We start from the raw sequence: 23,622 nt of genomic DNA, 5'->3' as shown, positions 1-23,622 counted from the left end.
GATGAATGATTAATTTCAACTGTAAAATGTTTTTAAGAGACAATGTAGTCCAAACAATCATGACAGGGGGACCAGACCGGCCAAAATGTGGACATTTTTCTGCATGCATGTTGTATTTTGAGTATGCACATACTTTACCAAGCAGTCCCAGTTGAGATTTACATCAGATACTTTACCAGTGCCAAGTGAATAGTCTTTGTCATAATCATCATCCCTGAATCTTTCACGCTAATCTTCACTTATGCCTTCCACGGTAAAACCTGCACCTGCAGTGTTGTACCGAAACCCAGCCCTCACCCTAACAAGGAAGATCAGCATTAACACCTAGGAATGGCAAAGCGTTAAAGTGCTAATTTAAAACAGGATCTGAAACTGCTGCCCCCTTGAATGGAAAGCCAAGGACTGAGATGATCAGACCGCTCCGTACTGATTCGTTCAGGCCGGGTTTCAGACCGGATTTTGTTGAATGTCTTGAGGCAAGTTGTATTGTTATTGTTAGTGGTGTCAATTACAGTCTAAATTGTCTCAAGAACCTGAAATCCCATAGTGATCACTGAAGCAGCAGTGGCAAGGAAAAGCTCACTTTTAACAGGAAGAAACCTTGAGCAGAACCCAGCTCATATGGAGGGACCCATCTGCCTAAGGCCAGCAGAGCAGAGATGCTACTAATGTATTAGTTGCACTTGTCTGTGCTTGTCTCATGTCTCACCGAAGAGTGGCTGCTTATTGAACATTTCCTTCTGTGAGTCCTGCCTGCCCTGCTTCAGTGGAAGTGAACAAAGCCATATGTCAACAACATCCCTGATCAGAGGTATTCCTTTCTCTGAGATGTCATCTAACAGAACGACAACAGACAGGAAGTTTATTAAAAAAGTTTTTTTTCTCCAGTGAAACTGTTCAAGATCTGTTTATACAAACCCTTGTGTGCCAAACTCAGCTGTGGACTTACCTGGTGGCGATTAATTTGTGTTATGATGTCAAGGGTGAGAAATAAGTACAACTGCATAAGGTTTAAAAGGCAAATTAAAATAATAAACACACTGAGGCCCCCCCAAAGAATGCAATTACAATTTTTTTAATGAAAAAAACACACCTTACCGCAATTATGGTTTTATAAACATTAACATCTATAGGTGGTAACCCCTCAAAACCCACATGACACGGGTCAGTTAACAACCTGAAAACACCAAAAAATGTAAATTGTGTGTTTATGTGTGGTTATAAAATGGTTTTCTGTACTCCACGCCTGGGCGTGCACACATACCCAACACACACTATGTGCACACAACTACAAAACATCAGTATACATTTCCACAAGGTGCCTAATTAGTGTTATCGGGGCCTGTTAGCCCAACTGTAATGTCAGTGTATTCTGTAGTTAGTGCAATTAAAAATCTAAGAGGAGAGAGGAGATAGCTAGTGTTTTCCCAACCCTGCCTGACATCAGCGCTTTCCTCGGGCCATTTCTGGCCTGTAAGGGAAGCATCAACATTCACTCCTGACAGGATGAAGCTCTGCTAACAGAGATAAAGAAATAAATAGACACAGCAGTTTTCATTTGTGCATGTTTTCTTGTTTTGTTTTGTTTTTTTTTCCACCAAGTGTGGACAGTGTGATTGAAGAGAAGACTGTCTACTGCAATTAAATGAGCTGAAGGTCTAAGGCAATATTACAAAGGTCCATTGTACCAGCTGGTGTCCGCATTGTCCATTAATTCCTTGTTATGGAAGCTTCAACGGACATTATTCCACCTAAACAATGGTAAAGTGTCACAGGAAAGAAAAAGTCCATTTATGTTTTAGTGTGATTTAATACATCATTTGTTTCACCTGGTATCCATAAAGTTATAATACGATGAAAATGTTGCTTATTAACTCAGTAAATTGAGCTGAAACTTAGATCCTGCTATGCTATCCTTTGTTTAGGGTCACTGAAGTACTACTCTGTGTCTAGCCTTTTCTTATCTCACTTACCCTCCAGTTCGTGGATACCTACTAAGCCCCAGCTTTTGATCACATGCTTACATTGCAATGGTCAATCAGGAACAATTAACCGTATTAGGCATGCTTTTACACATATAGGCGAATCCCTGTCCCAGGCTGGCAAAGAAGGGGCAAAGTTCAGCCTAGTTAAGTTGTTAAGTTTGGCTTGCCTCCTCTTTCTGTTTCTCTGCAAGCCACTTTGCAACCCAGGTCTTCCTTTCCTGCTGTGTCTGTCTATTAGCGTCAATACTGTGTCAATGATGCTTGCTCTGTTCTGCATCAGGTATTTGCTGCAGCTGTTCCCATTGCCTTAGACTTTCCATGTAAGCATAGGGAAGGTGGGCTCTCCCTGCAGGGAGGGCAGGGACTGTAAAGCACTACAAAGAATTAACCACACTACAAGACCACCTAATAAAAAAAATATAGAATGTCAATTTCACATGAGAAAAGAAAAGAAGTGAGTAACACCTTGGGCACTGGAAAAAAAATTAGATTTTTTATTTTTTTTTGCAGAGATAGAAACTTCTTATTCCTCTTCAAACTTTATATCTTATACTATATGTTCGGCTGTGGCTGCATTCCTTGTGGCCTCTTCATTAGCAAATAAAATATTTGCTTGCAGGATTTCAAGGTACCTGTAGTTCTGAATAAGTGGTGAGGATCACCTGTGCATCGTGTCCACCTGAAACTCACATGATTAGGGTCTGTTAACGCAATTATGTTGTTAAAATGAACGTGGGTGGTATCTTCTTTTTTTCACGTTAAGCAGTTCTCTAACAGCACATTAATGGCCAGAAACTCTCTGTACTAAGGGCTCCATACTACCTTACTAGAACGTGAAAGCCAGATAAGTGATGTCTAGGTCCACCTCTCCTGTGAGAGAAGTTTTTCAAGATGGCTTACTTTACTCTTCCTTCAAACCATTTGTCTTCAATGCTTATGTTGTCCTCAAACGCGTGTGCTCATCCCTCCCTATTGACAAGAACCGTATAATATAGATACAATCCCGGTAAAGAATTTTATACATTTCAAATCATCAGTGGAGTCACAGAAGTCCTGAATGTAGACAAAGAAAAACCCAATCAAGTACATGAAAAAATATATATTATACTTGTGTATTTGTTTATTTAGGAAAACGAGCCAATATTACTTGCAGAAATGAATGCAAAAGTAAGTGCACTTCTAAGATTACAAACTGATTTCAAGGCCAGATTAAAGTTAATCTGTTCAGAAGTGTTTCCAGTCAATCAGACGTAGGTGTCATTTACGGCCCTGTTTTGTTTAAAAAAATCAGGGATTTGTCACAGTTTGATCTTCACAACACATGTTTTATGGAAGTGTATGATGGCACGGACAAAGAAGTTGTCCGAGGACCTCATAAAAATAGTTGTTGATGCTCATCAGGTTGGAAAAGGTTACAAAACCATCTCTAAAGAGTTTGGAATCCACAAATCCACAATCAGACAGATTTCTTCTGCAGGAGTGGTCGATCAACAAAGATCACACCAAAAGAAAGTCATGTGATAGTCTGAGAGGTCTCAAAGGAACCCAAGGTAACTTCTTAGCAACTGAAAGCTTTTCTCACAGTGATTAATGGTAGTGCTCATCAATCAACCATGGTGTGCATGGCAGAGTTGCAAGAACAAAGCCACTGCACCTCAAAAAGAACATTTCTGCCTGTCTGCAGTTTGTTAAAAAAACATGTGGACAAGCCAGAAAACTCCGGTAGCATATCACGACCCTCCCGGCCGTTGACAGATGGACTGTTTAAATGGACGAGCCCTCGACGAAGCCAATAGTGGGGGTCCGCATCACCGGCGTAATCCGCCAACAAGCATCTGAGACGGAGACGGGAAACCGCCACCTGTCAAAGGTCCTCAGAGTATTGAGAGGTCTTACTCGCGAGCCTAAAGCGGTTACCATGCGAGCAGCACACAGGTGTTCGTAACAGGTTTCACCCCAGATACTAACAACACTGTTTCACATCCACACGAAACTCAGATATCTACAAATGATTTATTTTCTCATATATATGTGTGCATGTGTGTGTGTGTGGCCTTAAACTGCCCTTTTTAATGATGATCACCAAGGTTCACCCTTTTGAAATGCTTTACAAACCCTTTACTACATCTATCTTCAGTGTGATTTGTTTCTACCTTCAGTTTTATGTGCATGCTCGATCAGACTGGGACTCGCTGACTGCAGAGTACTCCACTTCTTTACCTTAAGAAATCCTGTGTTGCTTTTACAGTATACTGTAACTTGGGTCATTGCCTATGTGCACTGTGTACCCCAGTCCAATCAATTTTATTTGGCTGAATCTCAGATGAATTTATCTGTATATCCCGATACACACAGGTTGGGGGCATCCCACTCCTTCCATAGGCTCCACAGTGCCACTGGAGATTAACTACTTTGTACAAAGGCACCTTGACAGTAAATGAGGGAACAAAGAGGGTGATTCATTCATCTTCCTCCTCCCACATTTTCCTGAAGGATGTTTCATTCTGTTACACTGTGTAGGAGGATTAGGTTCTTCTAGCTACAACATACTGTCATATAAATAAAGGTACCCTACTGTAACCATGGTGGTGATTAATGGGAAATATGACATGAGAGACAGGCAGTCTCTCAGTGATTTTATAGAGGGCTGTAAATATGTTTTATTATGTGTAGACGGTCTAAACATTGCTGGGAAATTTAAACAGTCAGGTCAGAGCATGATGCTCCACACCGTTTCACACCTCTCTGCATACATGACATATGATATCAGCTATTAGTGGTTTGGTCCTATACAGGATCTGCTGTATGACTGTGTTTTCATGTTTGTTATAGTGTAGTGTGATTTCAACACAGCCACTGAACTTGCTTCCACATTAGTAATGTAAATGACAACAGTTTGACACAGATTTGTGTCTAATTTGACTTCCTGTGAAATTAATTGGATCACAGGTCAGGTGTGCGGTGTGTACACACATTATCTTCACGGAAAGTTGCTCCTTGCGGAGTCCTTCACATCATTTGAAATTTTCCCTCAGACAGGTCACAGACATAAAGGTTTCTAAAGAAAATAACCAAAAATACTGATTTCTATAGTGTCTTTCTATTTTGTCTGCTGGCAGCCTATCACGATCGTGACAGCTGATTCCGTTTCCCAAACTGTTGGAGTTCTGTATAGTTCTTCATCTGCATTCTGGACCACCCTGTGACCAAAAGCCCTTTCTCTGTCATGGACGTCCTTCCCTGAGGTAGCCCAGGAATTCATTGGGTCCAGGGTTGCTCAGTTTGGCCCACCTGACCAGTCTGGGGGGAAGCTTGCTGTGGGAAAAACTGTAAGAAATAATGTGACAGGTTAAAAAATACCAGATAGATGCTCACTACTGGCTCTTATCTGAGTGAATCCTGCAGCCATTTAGTTCCAACATATACCGGCCACAGGACCTCGGGTCCATCCGCCCACCTGCAACTGCTGTGGGTTCCAAGGGATTCTGTCCAGAGCACCACAGCTAAACATCAGTGGTCTTGCTCCTGGACAACACCAGAGTGTCAGTATTGCCTCTCACAGTCTTATGTCCCAACAAGTCTGTAAGTGGTAGACTCCGTTATCACCCACTGTGGTACCTGCGGCCTCCCTGTGTTGGCCTGTCCCGTCTCTCTTGGAGACAGCGTACAAGCACTTTGTTGTAGATTGTTGCCAGTGATCTGCACATTTCCGTGGACTGCCTCAAGCTGCTTCACGTGGATTTAGAACATCTAGTTGGACTGGCAGAGCCTCCAAGCTGCCAGACCGGGGATGTAGAACACATACAAAGCCCTAGAATCTAGGGCCTAGATTACCTGAAAGTTGTGAAGGTGTTGTTGTGTCTGTCTGATTGGTGGATACAAGCCCTTTATTTTTCTGTCAAAGTTGTTTCCATTGTAAGCTATAGGGGTTTTGCCGTCATTGTAGTCTTGTTGTGAATTGACACGTCTAGTACAGTCAAAGAGAGATATTGTCTGTCCTTGTTTTCCTACAATTTCTAATAGAAACTGTATCTGTGTAAATTCTTAGTATTTTTTTCTTTTTCCTATTTGCACTGATCATTACGCATGTATATGCAGTCATAATACTTCATTATGCTTAATGAGTTCCAGGAAGTATTGTTTTTTCCATCATTATCATTGTTTTTAAACACCAGTATGTCAGTGATAGTTGCCACAGAAAATGCATTTGTATTTCTGCACATTTCTATGACCCTGAAGTTCTGTAGAAGAGCGCTTCTTCCTGTTTTTGACCTCACATAAAATAACAACTGGGTTCCTACTTATTAAATTGTCAAGCTTGCTGTTGCCAACACCTTAGGCCCTTAATAAAGAAAAGCATTTAAATAATGCTAAAAATGGAAATGTATGTTAGACACTATATGTATGGATATGATCTTTACTCGACTCTGAATTCATTTTGCTATTAAACAGAAAACTGCAACAGGCATCAAACCTTAAAGGGGAACTACTGTTTTTTACAAGCTGGACCTTATTTCTAGCATAAAATACCATTGTTTACTCACCAATATCACTTTTGTTTCATTTGCGCTAGTGCTTTTCCCCGCTGAGTCCGGAGTTACCTGTTATCATCATCTGGGTTCTGCAGATTGACCTAGAGACCCCGGATGGTGTCTTCTGACCTGGATGATGTCATCTCTGAGCGGGGTGCGCACCCGCGACGGTCGGCTTGTTTACCTGTAATTTGCTACTGCTAGTTTTTTGCAACATGGCTGAATATTTTTCTGATTCTGAGGTTGTGGACGAACCATAGCAGTAGCAAATTACAGGTAAACAAGTCGACCCTCGCAGTAGTTCCTGTTTAAGGTGTAGGAAGGTCAAGACTCCAGAATCACTTCTAGTTTAAGGAACAACTTTTTTTAGTCTGATGTGTTTTGGCTCATGGCCTTCTACAGGGTCATCATGAAACACACAGCAAAGGATTATTTCAATAATGTGTGAAGTAAAAAAATGTTTAATTTTAAATGGAAACAACCAATCACATACATGCACATATACACTGCATGGCCCAAAAAAAAAGGTCACACACTCTTAATATTTCCTTGGACCGCCTTTAACTCTGATTACAGCATGCATTCGCTGTGGCATTGTTTCAATAAGTTTCTTCAATGTCACCAGATTTATTTCCATCCAGTGTTGCATTCATTTTTCACCAAGATCTTGTATTGATGATGGGAGAGTCTGACCACTGCACAAAGCCTTCTCCAGCACATCCCAGAGATTGTCAATGGAGTTAAGGTCTGGACTCTGTGGTGGCCAATCCATGTGTGGAAATGATGTCTCATGCTCCCTGAAACACTCTTTCACAATTTGAGCCCCGTGAATCCTGGAATTGTCATCTTGGAATATGCCCGTGCCATCAAGGAAGAAAAAAATCCATTGATGGAATAACCTGGTCAATCAGTATATTCAGGTAGTCAGCTGACCTCATTCTTTGGGTACATAATGTTGCTGAACCTAGACCTGAGCAACTGCAGCAACCCCAGATCATAGGTTTGTACACAGTAGGCACATAATGGGTGTATCACTTCATCTGCCTCTCTTCTTACCCCGGTGCGCTGGTTCCCCACTATCCTTCCAGTTTTTAATAATGCGTTGGACACTTCTTAACCCGATTTTAGTAGTTTCTCCAATCTCCTTAGAAGTTTTCTCTGCTTGATGCATGCCAATGATTTGACCCTTCTCAAACAGACTAACATCTTTTTCACGTCTACAGGATGCGTCTTTCGACACTCATTGCATCAGTTGGGGTTAAATAACTTGTTGCCAGCTGAAAGATAATCACCCATGCAGTAATTAACCAATAGGAGGCTCGTACCTATTCGCTTAGTTAAATCCAGGTGGCGACTTTTTTTTATTTGGCCTGCCAGTGTACATCAAAGCCAATAGGGAAGCTGCAAGGTGGACTTGGTCATGTGGCTTCTGGACAACCAATCACATACGATCACATACACACATACCAGCCAGAGTGCCAGGGGGTATCTTATAATGTGGTTTCAGGCCTAATAAGGCCGCTCCTTATACTACAAGTGCTGCTGGAGCCTTGGCCTTCCTACAATTTCTTTTCCTCCTCCGTGCACCTTGGTGGCAGGTGACATTGCGCCAGAAATACAATTTTGCCTATCAAACTTTAAGTTGACGGCACTGTTGACTGCTGTTTCTTTCACATTACACAGGTAGATGCTGCCACCATATGGATGCGAAATGTTTTCAAGTCTCCAACACATCACCATCACATACAGATGACACACAAGCCATGCTACAGTTTTCATGCACTTCTTTAATATATCAGTTTTTCATATTCACAACAAATACATTAAGCTCTTTCTCCTTATGATACAGCCTTAAATATTTTTACACTCCACCATTTTTTCTTAGAAGTCTGCCTATCAAAATGTCTTTTAATCTTTATCACTTTATTTTGAACATTGTGTAATTTGTTACATTAGTCTCCATGCCTCCTAGCAAACTGACAATATTTCTTTTGTACAACTATTTACAGGTGAAAAAAAAAAAAACTAAACAGAACTAAGTTTTACATAATGGTTCTCAGTTGACAGGAATTGTTGGGTTGGGTTTAAGGTGCAGGCAGAGAGGACGGGGAGGGAATGTTTGAAAAAGGAAAACGGAGGTTAAAGTAGAGAAAGACTGAGTAAGGAGGAGCAGCGGTGGGTGTGTGGCGAGATCAGAGGTGGGTGGAGCCTCAGTGATGGAACTCAGTGCGTGCTCCTGTAGTTTCTATGAAGCTGTAGCAGATATACATCGGTGATAATATTGTCTCAGAAAACAAAACTCTCAAAGAAAACACAAAAAGCAGTCTGACAGACGTTACGGTTTGTTTCCACAGGTTCAGTCATGTGAGCAAACAGCTGAACCGAGTGCTGCGGACAACAGTTACTGCTATCTGCATGTACAGCTCTGTGGTGATACTGCTCCCTGTGGAAGAGGATAAAGGCCATGTGCTATGTCTTGTGAGGCTGACCTCAATTTTAACTCACTCTTGCCTGTATCACATGGTCTTCATAAGCAGATGTTGTCTTGACCTTTAAATTTCCCATGAGCTGACTATCTCTGGACCTTTAGGTTTGTGTGGGTTAAAAGGTTGGCCTTGGGAGTCCATTCTTCACGTTGGAAACAATGTTTACCACAATCAAAAGCTTGAGGACAAGGAAGTAAACCTAAAGCCAAGATTGCTTTGGCAACTGCAGTACGTGGTAAAGCATGAACTGTCAAGGTTAACCTTTGGGATTACACTGTGGAGAATGGACAGTGTTAGACAATAATACTTATAAAACTTTGAACAATTCCACTTCCAACTGTGTGATCTCAACAGACCATATCAGAACTTGAGAACAAGTGTGTACATGGCCTTGGGTTAAATTGTTTCCTTAACAACCTCTAGAAGTATCTCTCCGCCCAGATACTTTTGGCTTTGTTTCCAGTTTTGCCAATATATGTCGACACCTGCCCCAATACTATTACCAAGGTCAGTGGCGTTCAGTTGCTCCTAGTGTTGAAAAACCTTCAACAGACAGGCAGTACATTGCATAAGATTCACAATTATGGAATTCCTCTGGATAAACACGCTTCACATGGACTATTTCATCAGTAGAACTTAGCATTAGTCCTTCTGAAGTCTGCAGATGGTCCAGTGTAACAAGTGACCCGTTCAATGCACAGCACACCAAAAAATTCCATCTATCGCTACTGTACTGGACTGCAGACCGTGAAAGGATTACAAAATCTCACTCACTGTCGATCATTTCATCATTTTAAAGTATTCTTCCTCACACAAAACTGAATTTGAGAAGCAATATTTCTAAATAAAGTGAGACCAAGTGTGGAAAAGTGTGCTGTATGTGCTCTGCCGAAAGTAAAAATCGATTATTTGACACACCATAGATATTACCTATCAGCCCAGAGACAGAAATCTCAAAAACACAAAACCTATTCAAGATGCCACAGAAGTGAGAAAACAGTTGTAGTAATTTTGACCATTACATTGTTGGATGACAAACTGTGTTCTACGGTCAATTCTTAAAGATGAAGCCCGGATTTTGCCCAACACATGCTGGCAAATATGACCAAGGCAAGCTGGCGGAAACCAGAATTTGAACACAACCATCCACGATGTATATATTCAGGGCAACCATTGAGGTTCATTCTCCCATTTAATCTGTCCACGTTTCTTATCCCCGTCCTTTTGTGCCTTTTTGACAACAAAAAAGTATCAACTTCTTTCTTCTCAGAATTCAGCTGCCGATGTTAGAATAATCCCAGTCATAGACATAATCTAGTGTTCAGTCAGACAGATTTTCTCTTCATAGTTGCAGTGATGCAGCATATAGCAAGCTTCAGAGCCAAATCAAGTGCACTATACTGAGTAAGTGGCATCATCTGTGAGTGCCACGTGGCAGACAAAACCCTACTTAAACCAGAAGATAGCAATCTTCTCAAGGACTTAGTTTCATTCTCTTTTCCTCAGTCACACCTGAGTGGCTACGACATTTGGTATGGCGAGAATCTAAAAAAATAATGCAAAAAGGCAGTCTTCTCAGTATTTAGAAGATCAGCATCAGGTGGGTGAAAATTAGCAACAACAACAAAAAACAAATGTTCCTGGAAATTAAACACATCATGTAAATTGCAAAAGAGTGTGCATGATCAGCTTGTTTCTCATAATAAATTCAATAGCGTTCTCAGTAACAGAAATGTCCACATTACAGGAGGACTGGGCGAAGTCATAAGACTGTCCTAAATCAGGTCTAGCAGGACCCACTTGTTTCCAGTCTTTGTGCTAATCTAATTTTGTCACTGCTCTGTGTCAGTCCTAGACACTCAAGTAGGACTGATATGTATAACAACAAGTAACAATGAGGTGGACGGCGGTGCCTGTTCACAATAGAAAGACATGTGATCCTTGACAATCGAAAACAACTGGGTTTGCCAACTGTGTGCTCTATCTCTACAATATCAGGCCAACAGTCTCATTCACTCTGACAGCTCTCATCACTGTAGGTATAGTGACACATCAGCTGCCAAAGACTTTGCCAGAGACAGTCCTTAAAACTGAACACATCCCCACAAAATATTCGAAGTCCAGCCCCTGCAGATGACACATTCACTGGAAGTTGAACGGCGAGTCATCTGCTTCGTATGTCACAATTTATTCTTCAGTTTAAAAAAAAAGGAAAGGCAAGTCGCTCATTTGCTTCAATCCATCTCTACAAAGTGCAAGTACGCAAGTCACAAAGACTAAAACAACTGTAAAAAGAAAGACTGATCGTTTCAAATAAAGCAATTCTGAAAATAAATCCGTAAAACAAAGAAAATCACATAAATAAGTAAATATCTGCAGGCCTGCCTGTACAGAAAAAGGCAAATGACGCTGATAACGAAAAAAAAAAAAACTGTAATTACACCTACGACCCTTTATAAGCTGGAATGAAAAAAAGTATGTATACAGAGAAAGTAAAAGGTGATTGAACAAACATTTCCAGAATTCCAAAACTAAGAGAATTCTACAAAAGATCGCAGTCTCTTCAGCAGGTAATGCTGCAGCCCATTGGTCAGCAGCTGCAACAAGTAAGGTCCCTGTTGTAAGCGGAGTGCAATTTTAAAGCAACATGATCCAAAAAAAAAAAAAGAAAGAAAGGAATGACAACATGCACTTGGTGTCAAAAAATCTGGGGAAAATAGTGAGAAGCAAAGGAAAAGCCTTGTTCCAAAGAAGCTGTGTAATATTTTGGAAGTTCAGAGAAGCCATAAGTACTATACAATGTGGAAACACTGGGCAGCAGCTTGGCTCAACAGTGTAGGAAACCTCTTTGCATCATTCCTCCCTACGAACATCTCCAGTTGTCAGAAAATACTAGACTCTGGACTTTTCTATGAAGAACGCAAGGAAAGAACCACTTTTTTTGCTTTCACATAAATGTGAAATCCTTATAAAGTTGGGGCATGAAAGCTCACAATACTAACATCATTTGTTAACGTAGACCAAGCTCTTTAACAGGAAAAAAAATCCTTCTCATCTAACTTCCATCAAACAAATTAATTAGTTTTTCTCTCAAAGAATAGCTCCTTTTGTCAGTGGAAAATTGGCAGTGGAAAAGTGCAGGCTGTAGAATTGTATAGAATCTACTAAAAGAACGCTTCTCCTGCTTTAACATGAAAGGTTGGAATTTTCTCAGTAGATAAGAGAGCTCTTTCTTCACAGATGTTGGAGACAAACAAGGCAACATACAGTATTTTGCAGAATCTATTTTGGGTGAGGCAAACAAAAAAGGCCCTTTGTGGCCGGGAAGAAAACTTTCTTCTAACATGTCTGCCATCTCTTTAAAGGATGATACAGGAAAAAACAGCTCAGCATTCCTAGCAACTGCTAGTCTGAAATACGAGAAACAAATGAAAAAAAAAAAGAAAATGAAAATAATAATAATAAAAAAAAACAAATAGACCCATCTTTCAAGTCATCTTACTTCGGGGTTAACCCCTGCTGAGTGACGGTCAGCTCATCCTGGGGATGGGCTAACGCCTGGCCTTTCATCAACAGACGGACGGGAGGACCCTTTCTTCTTCCACTATTCCCACTCTGCCGTCGTTCAAAGTGCATTTCAACGGCCTGGCGGATGACCCATCCTTCCCTCACCCGCACAGGAAATGACGGGACGAGTTGCACGCAAAGTCTCGGCTTCTCTTCTCACGTTCATCTCCTTTTTCTTTTGCCTTCAACTGTTCCCTGCAGAAGGCAAGTAGATCTGCGGAACCGTCTCCTCCTCAAAACCATTTAGGTATGGATAGCTTTGTGTGTTGTTTTGTTGCTTTTTTTTTTTTTTTTTTTTTAAACTTCATGTGCAATTGGAGTTGTTTAGTTTGTTGTCCTAATTCAGTTTTGTCTGTTGCTGTGGCTGTTTGCTTGCTGTGGACAGCTTGCTGTTGGAAGGACTCCAGTGAGGCTGCCTTCTTCAGGGAGACAGAGGAAGAAAACAGCACATTCTTCAAGACAATTTTTTTCAGTTTTATTTTCAGTAATGAATGAATCCACCGCAGGAACACGTGACTTTTGAGAAGTGACGAGGGATGGACTGGTGTGAATCTGCAGCACTTACTTAAATGCAGAAAACTCCCCTGAAAAGATATGAAGATACAGAGAAGATTAGTTTGTGGACACTGCTGCAGCAGCCAGCAGTGTCAGTTATAAGGTGTATACGCTAGCTATTTATCTCTTTTTTTTATTAAAGTTCACTTTAATGAGATGCAAAAATGCCACTGGGACACTAAATCACGGCATTTACCCAGACACAAGGTTGACTGTACTGGACTATAATCAGATGTTGCATGAAGTGATGATGTACATTTGAGTTACAGCAACTTTTTTGAGTAACAGCAAAGGTATGATTGTGCATGTGCTTTTTCTTTTCTCCTTTTCTCCCAAAGATAATAAACAACTGCAGTCCTCAGGCTTCCAATATGTCCTAGATTAAAATCACGGTTATTTAACATCCTGTGAAGTGAAATGAAGTCTTCACGTGTCCTGTTAAGAAAGATGTCTGCAAAGTATGAGCTCACCATAGCCACCAGCCTGGATTGGGGTTTTAGGTGAGGCGCAAGCATATAAACTGAAGTCCTCTGTCTGAAAGCCGGCCCGGTTTAACGAAGGCTCTGAGGCGCTGCGGTGGATTTTGGGTAATGAGCGAGCCAGCAGCTCAATGGATGCCAAGATCTGAAGGAATACACAGCGCAGCCACAGGGTCATTAGTCAGTTATTAGTATGATCACTATCCAAAAACAAATTTAACAATTTCGTTTAACAAATCCATTAATTGCAAGTAACTGCTTCAGTTCTGCTGCTCATTTAACAACGTAAACCTCTGAGGCCATCTGGTGGCAAGGCCAAGCAACTCCTGCTGATAAAAATCTGAGGTTGCAACACACCTCAAATATTAATGATAGGAAGTTATCCGTTACTAGCACATCCAAAGTGTTGTTGAGGTTCGAATCTGAATATCTAACAAAAGAGAAGTCTTTATCAGGGGAAAATAGCATAATCGTGTAAAGTAGTAAGTCCAACATTTGTACACAATTAATTATTAAGCAACATACAAAATCACATCCAGCAGTTTTTTTCTAAATTTTTCAAGAAAGTGTTACAAGCAACAAAATTAGAGTTTCCAACACACAGTATGCATAGAATCAGAGGTTGCGCAAGACTTTTTTTGTTGTCTGCCATTTGGACTGACAGGGTCATTAAAATCCCATCATAATCTATTTTTACCTATTTTTTAAAAAAAATGAAAATAATGAGATATTCAACATTTCATTTTCATTAAATTTTCATTAACTTTAAGTACTTTTTCAGAACAGTATTGACTTTAAATGGTTTAAAAAAAAAAAAAAGTTTGAGGGGCCGACACGTCTTGTCCGTACTCGGACTGGGACTGCTAGCGCTAACAGCTCTTAGATGGCACCGTAGGGTTGAAGTGCTTCGGTGGTATGCAAACTTTTTTTTAATTTTTGCACAATTCGCACAAAACTCCGCTTTTATCAAGGCTTCCATCAGGTAGTTTTTTAAAATAAAATTTGCATTCCATCAGTCCTAGCAATGTGCTTTCATCCGATTCCTCCATTTCGGTAGCCGTTAGCCGCATAGACATAGACATATGATATACTGTATATAAGTCTATGGTTAGCCGAGCTCTGATGTGTGCGTCAGCATAATCGGTGTACCAGGAAATCGTGCACTAACAAAAGTTCCGCGATGTTTGGAATGCAAACTGTGATTAGAGACAAGAGCCAATTAAAAACGTCACATGCCACCAAGGGGTGTGAATTGCAATCTGTCAAAATGACAGATGGCCTTCAGATTTTTCCGTAACAGTTTAAAAAAAACGGTCAATGACGAAAAATATTCGGTTAGTGCGACCCCTGCATAAAAGTAATGATAAAACCTGAATACTAAGATGCCTAATAATTGTATAATTGTGTAATTGTGTGTGTGGTGCTTTTCTTTATATAATGTGCATCATGACCATCTGTCATCTCCCAGTGATATGTAAAAGCATTTATTTCTAACCTGAGGGAAGAGAGGTCGCTCCTCTCTCTTCTTCTTCAGACAGTCGGCCATCAATCTCTTCATGGCCTTCGGACAGTTGCTGCGCACCTTGCTGAGGTCAGGAGACAGGTAACCTCGGCCCACCATGAATATTATCTATGGGAACAGAAGGTACCAATCATGATATTTGTTTAAAATGGGCTGATAATAGACCTCAAACGTCGACGTTAGGAAGTAATCTGCTACCACCACGGAGGGAATGTTTGCTTTGCTAATGCTGGTTTGTAAGAATTTGAATGATCAAATTCAGTTTTGATATATTTTGCAAATTTTGATAGAATTTGCCAAAAACTCAGAATATTTGTCAAAAATGATGTGAATTAATATTGGTCCAAATCCATGTGTGGAACAGTTCTCTCAAGATGCATAATTATGTAGCCGACTTGTTGGTGGGGGCTACATCATTTATATTCCTGAAGGAAAGATATAGGAACATATATCTATATCTATATACGAACAGCATATAGATATAGATACAGTGCGGCACTGTATCTATATGTATTTGCTGCTGTTACTGAAGCAAACTGAAAAAAAAAGTTAAACAATTGGCTTTACCTCATTGGTGTGCCCTCTCACCTGGTCTCTGTTGTTGATGTTGGAGTACGGCAGCGCTCCCGACATGAGCTCGTACAGCACAATGCCAAAGGCGTAGACATCTGACTGGAAACTGTAGGGATTCTTGTCCTGCAGCCGGATCACCTCTGGAGCCTGACAGAACACGGGTAAAACTGACATTTAAATGTGCCAAAGAAAACTACACCCTTGCAGTTAACACACTTTTCTTTAAAATTAAGTGATTTAATAGGTCTGTGTCAAGTGTAGTCTTACTTAAGAGCGCATATTTTTATTGTATCATTAATTTCCTTGAAAGTACATCAGATAAAGAAATATATAACAAGTGAATGCCGATGTGACGTGTTTCCCGTTTAAGATGAACACTGACCATCCATAGTATAGAGCCCGAGAGTTGTTCAAACTGGTGGGAACCACTCCAGCGGGACTTGACTGTGGCCAGCCCAAAGTCACCGATCTTCACTGTCAGATCCTCGTGGAGGAAAATATCTGGAAAAAGAAGAGGTCAAAGAAATATTCTCTTCTCTGACAAGGAACACCTTTGGTCTAAGGTTTATTCATTTATTCATTCATTCATTCTTCTTCCGAACCCGTTTATTCCTGTTAAGGGTCGCGGGGGTCTGCTGGAGCGTATCCCAGCTGTCTGGTCTAAGGTTTAACCCAGTAAAATGTTTCCAAAGGATACTGTTGCTCTTCAGATCTCTGTGGATGATGGATTTGGCGTGCAGGTAACTGATGACAAAAAAAGGTTATTAGATCAACCATACACCTGATTAAAGACGACTGCTTTTGTGTTTGTGGGGGAACTCACTCCATCCCCTGAGCGGTCTGCCGGGCAATGTCAATCAGTTTGATCATCTCAAACTTGGTCTCAATGATGTGCAGGTGGTGGTACAGACTGGAGCCTTCACACCACTGGGTCACGATGGCCAGTTGGGGCTTGGTTGTGTAGCCCATGAACAGCAGGATGTTCACGTGACGTGTTTTCCTAGTACAAGTACAAACCACTCAAATTATGGAACAGCAGTCATTTCATGGACATTTAACAAAGCAGGAGCTGATGATAAAAGAGGAGAGGGCAGAACTTACCTGAGGACACCCACTTCATTCTTGAAGGCCTGAAGCTGTTGTGGCGTGGGAGCAGTGACGTTCAGCATCTTCACTGCCACATCACCTGCGGGCAGAAGAAGGACAGGCCGATTAGGAAAATATTCCTAATTTGGTTTTAAAAACATGTTGCACATTTGAGAGAAATAACCCATGATTAGTGGCTGCCTCACTGCCTCTAACTTAACTTGAGCCAGTTTTGCATCCCATAAAAAGTTTCAGAAACAGTCAGTTACTCAGCCCTGCTATTTGTATTTATGAAATAACGCTAAACTGTCTGCCTTATCTTTCAAACAATAAATGATAATGAGATAATGTCTTATAAAATAATACTTTAAGGTAAGATAATCCTTTAATTTAATTTAATAGGATAACTATTATAATGTACTTTATTCTTTTCCCACCCATCTTAAGCCAATGAATCCATTATCATAATCCATGAAAAAATAAAGTTATATCTCATATTCAGGCCAAAAAGATGCAGCTCTAAGACTTGATAGTGATGATAGTGAAAATAACCAACAGTATTTCCATGAGAGATGATTCCTAGAATGTGTAAACCGTTTCCTTAAAACCAAGTGTGACATTAGTCTTACCATGCCACTTTCCCTTGTAGACAGTTCCAAAGGATCCAGAGCCTATCCTCTGACCCAAAGTGATCTGACCCTCTGGGATTTCCCAGTCGTCACTGGAGTCCCTTCTTCCCAGAGTTTTCTGTTAAACATGACATTCAGTCAGCTTGAGCACACAGAAAGCTACAGCACAACTTCTGTTGTGACAGTCACTCACCATCTTATTGCGGTCCTCGGACGAGGATGAGGACTTGCGCTCCCTCTGTTGGCACGGCGACTTCTGTGGGATCTTGACACTGGTCAGAGAGCCAGGCAGAGAGGCAGGGGGAGTGGCCGACAGCCCGGTGGTTGATCCTGGAGATGAAAAGTAACAGTAATAGAAGAAAGGTGAGGAGCATGTGATATACAGGTCTAACAGAAGATGAGAGAACGAGAGGAAAGAAAAAGGTCTAGGAGAGGACAGGAACTGAGGCTTCTGCATCAGTTGTGCGTGTATGTTTGGTAACATGCACAGGAGAGGTGAGGTGAGCTCAGTGGGATGGCAGTTAATGGTTAGATGCCAAGTCTATCATTGTTTTTGTTAATCATTTATGTCAAGATCACTAAGCACATTATGATGTCTGAAGGCCCAGATTCTAACCGAAATGATTCAGGAACAGGTAAGAACCATTTTCTCTTTTGAACCAAATAAAAAACTTACACTGATTATTTCAAATAACATGAGCACTAACAACAAGTGTCCCATTAAACAGGTAAATTTAGAACAGAAAAATTAATTATTCCATATTAATTTATACCAGGCCTGAAGAATTGTTAATTTCTAGTGAATAAAATGTAGCTGCAATTATAATTCTAACTTGTTAACAAACTATATTAGTCCAATGGTCCTTTTCTTTTGCTTTGAGAACGTACCCGTTAACCCAGTTTGATGATACTATTTACACTTAACCAAGGATGTCTATACTATCCATCTGGCAACATGTCTTAATTAAAAATTTTGTAACAAAATCAACAATCAAAATGTTCTTAATCACAAAAAATGACTTTGTTTAAATGTTTGCTTAACTACATAAATTAAGCAGCCAAGTAAAAATTGATTAATCTTTCACTGTAATTAACAGCTGACTGAACAAATGACCATTTTTATGAATGAAACCACCATCCACAGAATAAGTAGTGTCTGATTAAAGTAAAGGTGAGATAAGATAATCATTTATGTATCCCACAGTGGGGAAATATGCAGTGCTGCAGCAGGTTGTGAGGTGTCACAGAGAGAGGACATGAGGACACAAAGGATATAAAAGTGGGGACACACAGTGAATGTGACACAGGGAGCTGAAGTTGGTGTGTGTATCTGTGTGTGTGTGCCTGTGTGCGTGTGTTGGGGGGGGTGAAGAACACAGCAACACACAGAAGCCTAACTACCTCGGAAAACAGGCTCGGGCTCAAAATCAAACACTATGTCATTGGGGTAGGAGTATAGGAGGGGGCTTGAGGTCCGTGTTCGGTGCTTCCTCAAGCAGCGGGCGGGGTGGGTCGAGGGGGCTGCAGGGCAAAGAGAGACAGACAGACCATCACTGCTACTCACCCTGCCCCTCTCTAACCAACTAACTATGGCTACAGTCACTCAGGGTGTCTGCAGTGCACACACTGCCAATTTAATATTAACATATACAATATTGTGCAAATGATGAGACTTGCTAAGGAACAGTGCTCACACCAAATGCTGATTTGATGTAGTTTTAAAACATGTTAACTGATAAGTAAAAATGAATCACTACATCAGTTTTGAAAGTATCCTTACTTTAAGTTAGAGCCCCGAATTACTACACTCTACTGTATGTATATTTCAATGTCAACAGTCTACTTGAGTAAATAAGCATGTCACGCAAGTTTGTCTGTGCGTCTATTTCTAGGACATTCTGAAAAAATCAAAAATAATAAAAAAAATATCTACTGAAACCCTGTTTCTGAACCTCTCTACTTTATAGAAGTAACCAGTCATCTTTAAGTCATGGAGACCGCAATGAGCCCCTATATGAGCCCCTATTTTAGTCCTGTAAGATTTAATCATCACTTAAATTAAACCTGTGGCAAGAAACTGAACAAAAAATTATAAGTGTTCCTCTTCCTAAGTGCGCGAGCTTGACCTGGCAGAGCAGAGAGGCTTAAAAAAACAACAACCCCACAAATGGGGAGGGTCAGATGCAGTACTACGCCAAGCTGGTTCAACGTCTAAGATCTGAGCTTCACACACACACAAAAGACCAAGAACACAGAGACGCAGGATGGTGGAAAAAAAGAATGAGACAGAATTTCATTCTTACCTCCATCTGACCTCTGTAAGCCCTGATCTCGAATTAAGTCCTGAAATGAAGAAGAAAAAAAAGATGAAACAAATATGAACACCAGCATACTTTCAGTCAACAAAACACAGCGTAAATAGTCATGCGATTGCCTTAGTTGTCACAAACTGAGGAGTATTCAAACTAGCTGAAAACGTTTTAATGACTCCATCCTCAAAAAAGAGCTGTGGAGCAGAATGAAAAAAGAAACCACAGATGTTCTGCTTTTTCAAATGAATCTAGTTTGAACAAATGAGAACAAGAAAAGGAATTGAGTTCACTGAGAGAATGCAACAAATAAACCTTCATTCTATGTTATGTCTTAGAACTAATGTTCAGTTAATTCAGTGACAAAAAGATTTCTTGTGCCGTCACTGTGGGGTATTTACATTTTGGAAAGGCAGTCAACAGCCTTACCTTTATGAATAAAGGGCACTGAGCTGTAACAGGGCAGAGGCTGAGAACAATGCAGCACTTGGATCATTGATGCCCATGTTCAAACCAAAACGTGCAAACATTTGTTTTAGACTTTACCGCTTTTGTAAAGCTTAGCGACGGAAGACTATGCAAATTCAAGAAAAAGCTTTTTGTTTTTTCTGCGTTTGTGTGGATGTAGTTTTAGATTAATAACTGGCAACACTATATAAAAACTTGTAACATCACTTTAGTTCCCATTGCCACACAGAAAGTCAATGCCGTTTGCTGGCTGTCCAGTCTTACTCACATCAATGTTGACAGGCTCAATGGTGTTGATATGGACATTGGGAGCGGAGGACGAGCGATCCCGCTGGCCAAACTGGTTGCGGTGGTCCTCCTCATTGGGCCGGAAACTGGGTGGGATGGGTATGGACTTGGATGGGGACACAGTGGTGTGGCATATAGACCTGGAAAAATGATGTATGTAGTATAAATAGAGTGCAGATTTAACCCAGTAAATACACAAAAACACAAGTTGCTGACTCCCCTTTCCGTTGTGTTGCAGAAGAACAGAAGGGAACACCGAGGATGGTGACAGTAGAGGACTCACCCGGTTGAGTCGGATGGGGGCAGTGATGGACAGGCCTCGGAAATAGGGGTCGTTCCCTCTGAGGAGACCTCTTCCTGGGTGAAGGGATGATGCTCGAAGAACTTGGACACAAGCAACAAGCTGGAAAACACACATTATGAAGGTTAATTGGTTTTGTAAATGATTACTCTGCCGTTCTAAACACAGATGGATTTTAGTCTAGTAGTTTAATAAACAGATGTGTGTTACCACTACAATAAACCTTTAAGGCATCATAATCGAATAAAGCAGGCACACCGAATGTCAGTATGATTAGGTGTAACCCTTAGTTTTGTCCTACTTGTGTACCAGATCTTTTAAAGCTGAACTGAGAAAATAGAAATAAAAGAAATGAAAAATAAAGAGGGGCAGCTGGGATAGGCTCCAGCAGACCCCGTGACCCTTAACAGGAATAAGCGGTTACAGATGATGAATGAATGAAGGAATGAATGAAAGAAAAATAAAAAGGAACCATGACGACTACAAAGGAACCATAACAGTAAGTACAGGATGTGTGTTACATTTCAGCTAGGACTGTAACAGCTCATAAATATGTCAATCTGCGTGAAATACGTCAACGTTTTGTAATTTACGCTCATCCCCAAATATGACAACCCCTGCTGCCAGGAATGCTGCAAATAACCAAAGCCTGAACCCTAACATCAAAAGTGTGCAATTTCATTAAACTGAGACTCCATAAGTAATTGGTAAATGGCCTTGTTTTTATATAGCACTTTTCTACTTATTGGCGCTTTTCTACTTCAAAGCGCTTTACAGTCACAGACACATCTACCCATTCGCTCACATGAGCACACACACGCACTGGGAGCAACTGGGGGTTCAGTGTCTTGTTCAAGGACACTTCGACATTGTGGGGATCGAACTGCTAACCCTCTGGTTCGTGGACTGCCTTAAATGCATCCACTATACCTACTGAGCCACAGCTGTAGGCTGAAACAAAAAATGGAACATTTTTTTTTATAAAAACTGCCCACACTATAGCACAGCCATGTGCAAGTAGCCAAGTGCAGCAGCTTTCCAGGGAATTTACAAGTTGTAAGCAGTTTATGTACAAAATGATGTAGATTTTCATTAACATTTCACTCCAAACGTTTGCAGATAAACAACACAGGTGCAGGTGCAATGGTAAGGGGTGGTCACAAATCCAAATATAACCACTTAGATAGTTGTACTTTAACAATACATAACTGTACAGTAGTAGAGTATGTGCATTGGGTCCTTCTTGTGTTGTACTTACTCTAACTGGTCATAATTGACACACATGAGAGGGACCTCAGTGCTGCAGCGCTGGTGGAACTTATAGCCACAGGTCTGACAGCGGAAACCCTGGAACAAGAGCTTTCTGCAGAAGTCGCAGAAGGCCAGTGTGAAGAAGGTCTTCCTCACCTGTCAACCAAGCACATAGGGTCAGGACCAGGTGGGGTGTCATGTGAGTCATGATTGAAATTTTGTCTAATGGTACTTACAAAGTTGTGTGTGGTGAGAGGCACATTCTCCAACACTTCTACATGCAACTCCTCTCCCGTCAGCCAGGAGATGTCTGTGTCCCAACCAATAGGCTTCTTCTCTCTGAAACAAGAGTGGAGATTATAGGGAACTGTTAACACCTCACACTGCTGTTGGTTTAACCACCACACTAAATGTTGTGAAAACCTAATGATGGTTAACAGCATTAAACCTGCACATCCTACTGCTGTTCACTTACATACAGTTATATTTATATCATAAATAAACCTCAACAAACTTTTGATTGTAGTTATTGATTTAACTACTCCACAGAAATCCAAATTGGTATTTAATAATATTTCATAAGACTGATATTCTGATTTTATGATACTTATAATATAATAACTTATAATGTCGCGGCGCAACAGTGACCGTTCTAGCTGGTGGAAGGCCAGCGGGTGTAAGGCCCAACAATCTATAAACTTTGGACAAAATCTGAACCAGTGTCTTAAATTCCTTAAATGCATCCACTAACTGGTCAAGTTGTAATAAAGGTAAAGAAAGACCACGTTCATTAATGAGAAAATACAATACTTATATGTATATATCAACATGTACAAATCCCCAATTTACCATATATTAATAAACATTTCTTTAATGACGGAATAACACACATTCTATATTTTAATTTGCTAATTTATTCTTGCTTAGATGGATTTTTTTTTGTGTAAACAGTTTTGTTTAACAATGCTGCTTTAACACTTAACAGCTACAAGGATGTTTTAAAATGCTCATTACTAATGAAAAGACAACACTGAAGTGCTTTTATCTTTTCTGGCAATTGGTCCATCAGTGGCCAGTATGCTGGACACAAGCGGCCCAGACCACTTTCAAATGCAGTTTTAATCACTGGATCTCAAATGTGTCCTAAACGCATCTTGAGTAGTTCACATCTCAATTTTAAACTGGCCACTGGAACATTCAGGACCCACAGTAACACTAGGTTTGAACAGGTCCTACTGTATATGTTTGACTGACTACTCCTTCTTTGAGCATACTTGTGCTCATTTGTGAGGTCAGTTCAGGGCGGGTCTTGAGGTTGACTACTTTTTAAACTTGGCTGTAAGTAGGAGGAAGACATGAGTAATGTCATAATGTCTTATTGGTCACAAGTCTTACAAAGATCCTGGTCTCCTCTGTCCAGTGAAAGATGTTAATGGGACACTTACCCATCCTGTATCCTGTAGACAGCACAGCACTCTGGAATGAGTCCTCGCATCATTAGAGCTTTCTTCAGCGAGTCTCTTACAGTCATCCCACATCGGGCCGGAACCTGAACAAAGCAAAACACCACTCAATTGCTTCAGCTCCAAGA

The 23,622-nt window shown here is 40.7% G+C and overlaps 1 protein-coding gene across 2 annotated transcripts in view; it reads right to left on the bottom strand.

The window, feature by feature from the left end:
* Positions 1-7,390: 7,390 nt before the first annotated feature.
* The window catches only part of braf (B-Raf proto-oncogene, serine/threonine kinase), a gene marked incomplete at its 5' end in the record, with an annotated part of 28,123 nt that continues 11,891 nt past the window's right edge, over positions 7,391-23,622 (bottom strand). Inside the window, 17 exons of one of the 2 annotated variants that reach the window (XM_084573452.1) lie at positions 7,391-13,154; positions 13,596-13,749; positions 15,100-15,234; positions 15,715-15,846; positions 16,082-16,200; positions 16,397-16,443; positions 16,523-16,699; positions 16,801-16,885; positions 17,415-17,532; positions 17,608-17,744; positions 18,816-18,935; positions 19,718-19,757; positions 20,460-20,619; positions 20,763-20,882; positions 22,039-22,187; positions 22,268-22,370; positions 23,477-23,580. In XM_084573452.1, the coding sequence (XP_084429578.1) occupies positions 13,132-13,154; positions 13,596-13,749; positions 15,100-15,234; positions 15,715-15,846; positions 16,082-16,200; positions 16,397-16,443; positions 16,523-16,699; positions 16,801-16,885; positions 17,415-17,532; positions 17,608-17,744; positions 18,816-18,935; positions 19,718-19,757; positions 20,460-20,619; positions 20,763-20,882; positions 22,039-22,187; positions 22,268-22,370; positions 23,477-23,580 (1,923 nt within the window). In that variant the 3' untranslated portion in view covers positions 7,391-13,131. The remainder of the gene's footprint in view (positions 13,155-13,595; positions 13,750-15,099; positions 15,235-15,714; positions 15,847-16,081; positions 16,201-16,396; positions 16,444-16,522; positions 16,700-16,800; positions 16,886-17,414; positions 17,533-17,607; positions 17,745-18,815; positions 18,936-19,717; positions 19,758-20,459; positions 20,620-20,762; positions 20,883-22,038; positions 22,188-22,267; positions 22,371-23,476; positions 23,581-23,622) is intronic. The other variant, XM_084573451.1, reaches the window with a different exon arrangement.

Source organism: Chelon labrosus, assembly GCF_963514085.1.
Source record: "Chelon labrosus genome assembly, chromosome: 23".
Classification (NCBI taxonomy): Eukaryota; Metazoa; Chordata; class Actinopteri; order Mugiliformes; family Mugilidae; genus Chelon; species Chelon labrosus.
The sequence above is the reverse complement of the archived record's forward strand: the minus strand, read 5'-3'. Positions and strand labels throughout refer to the sequence as shown.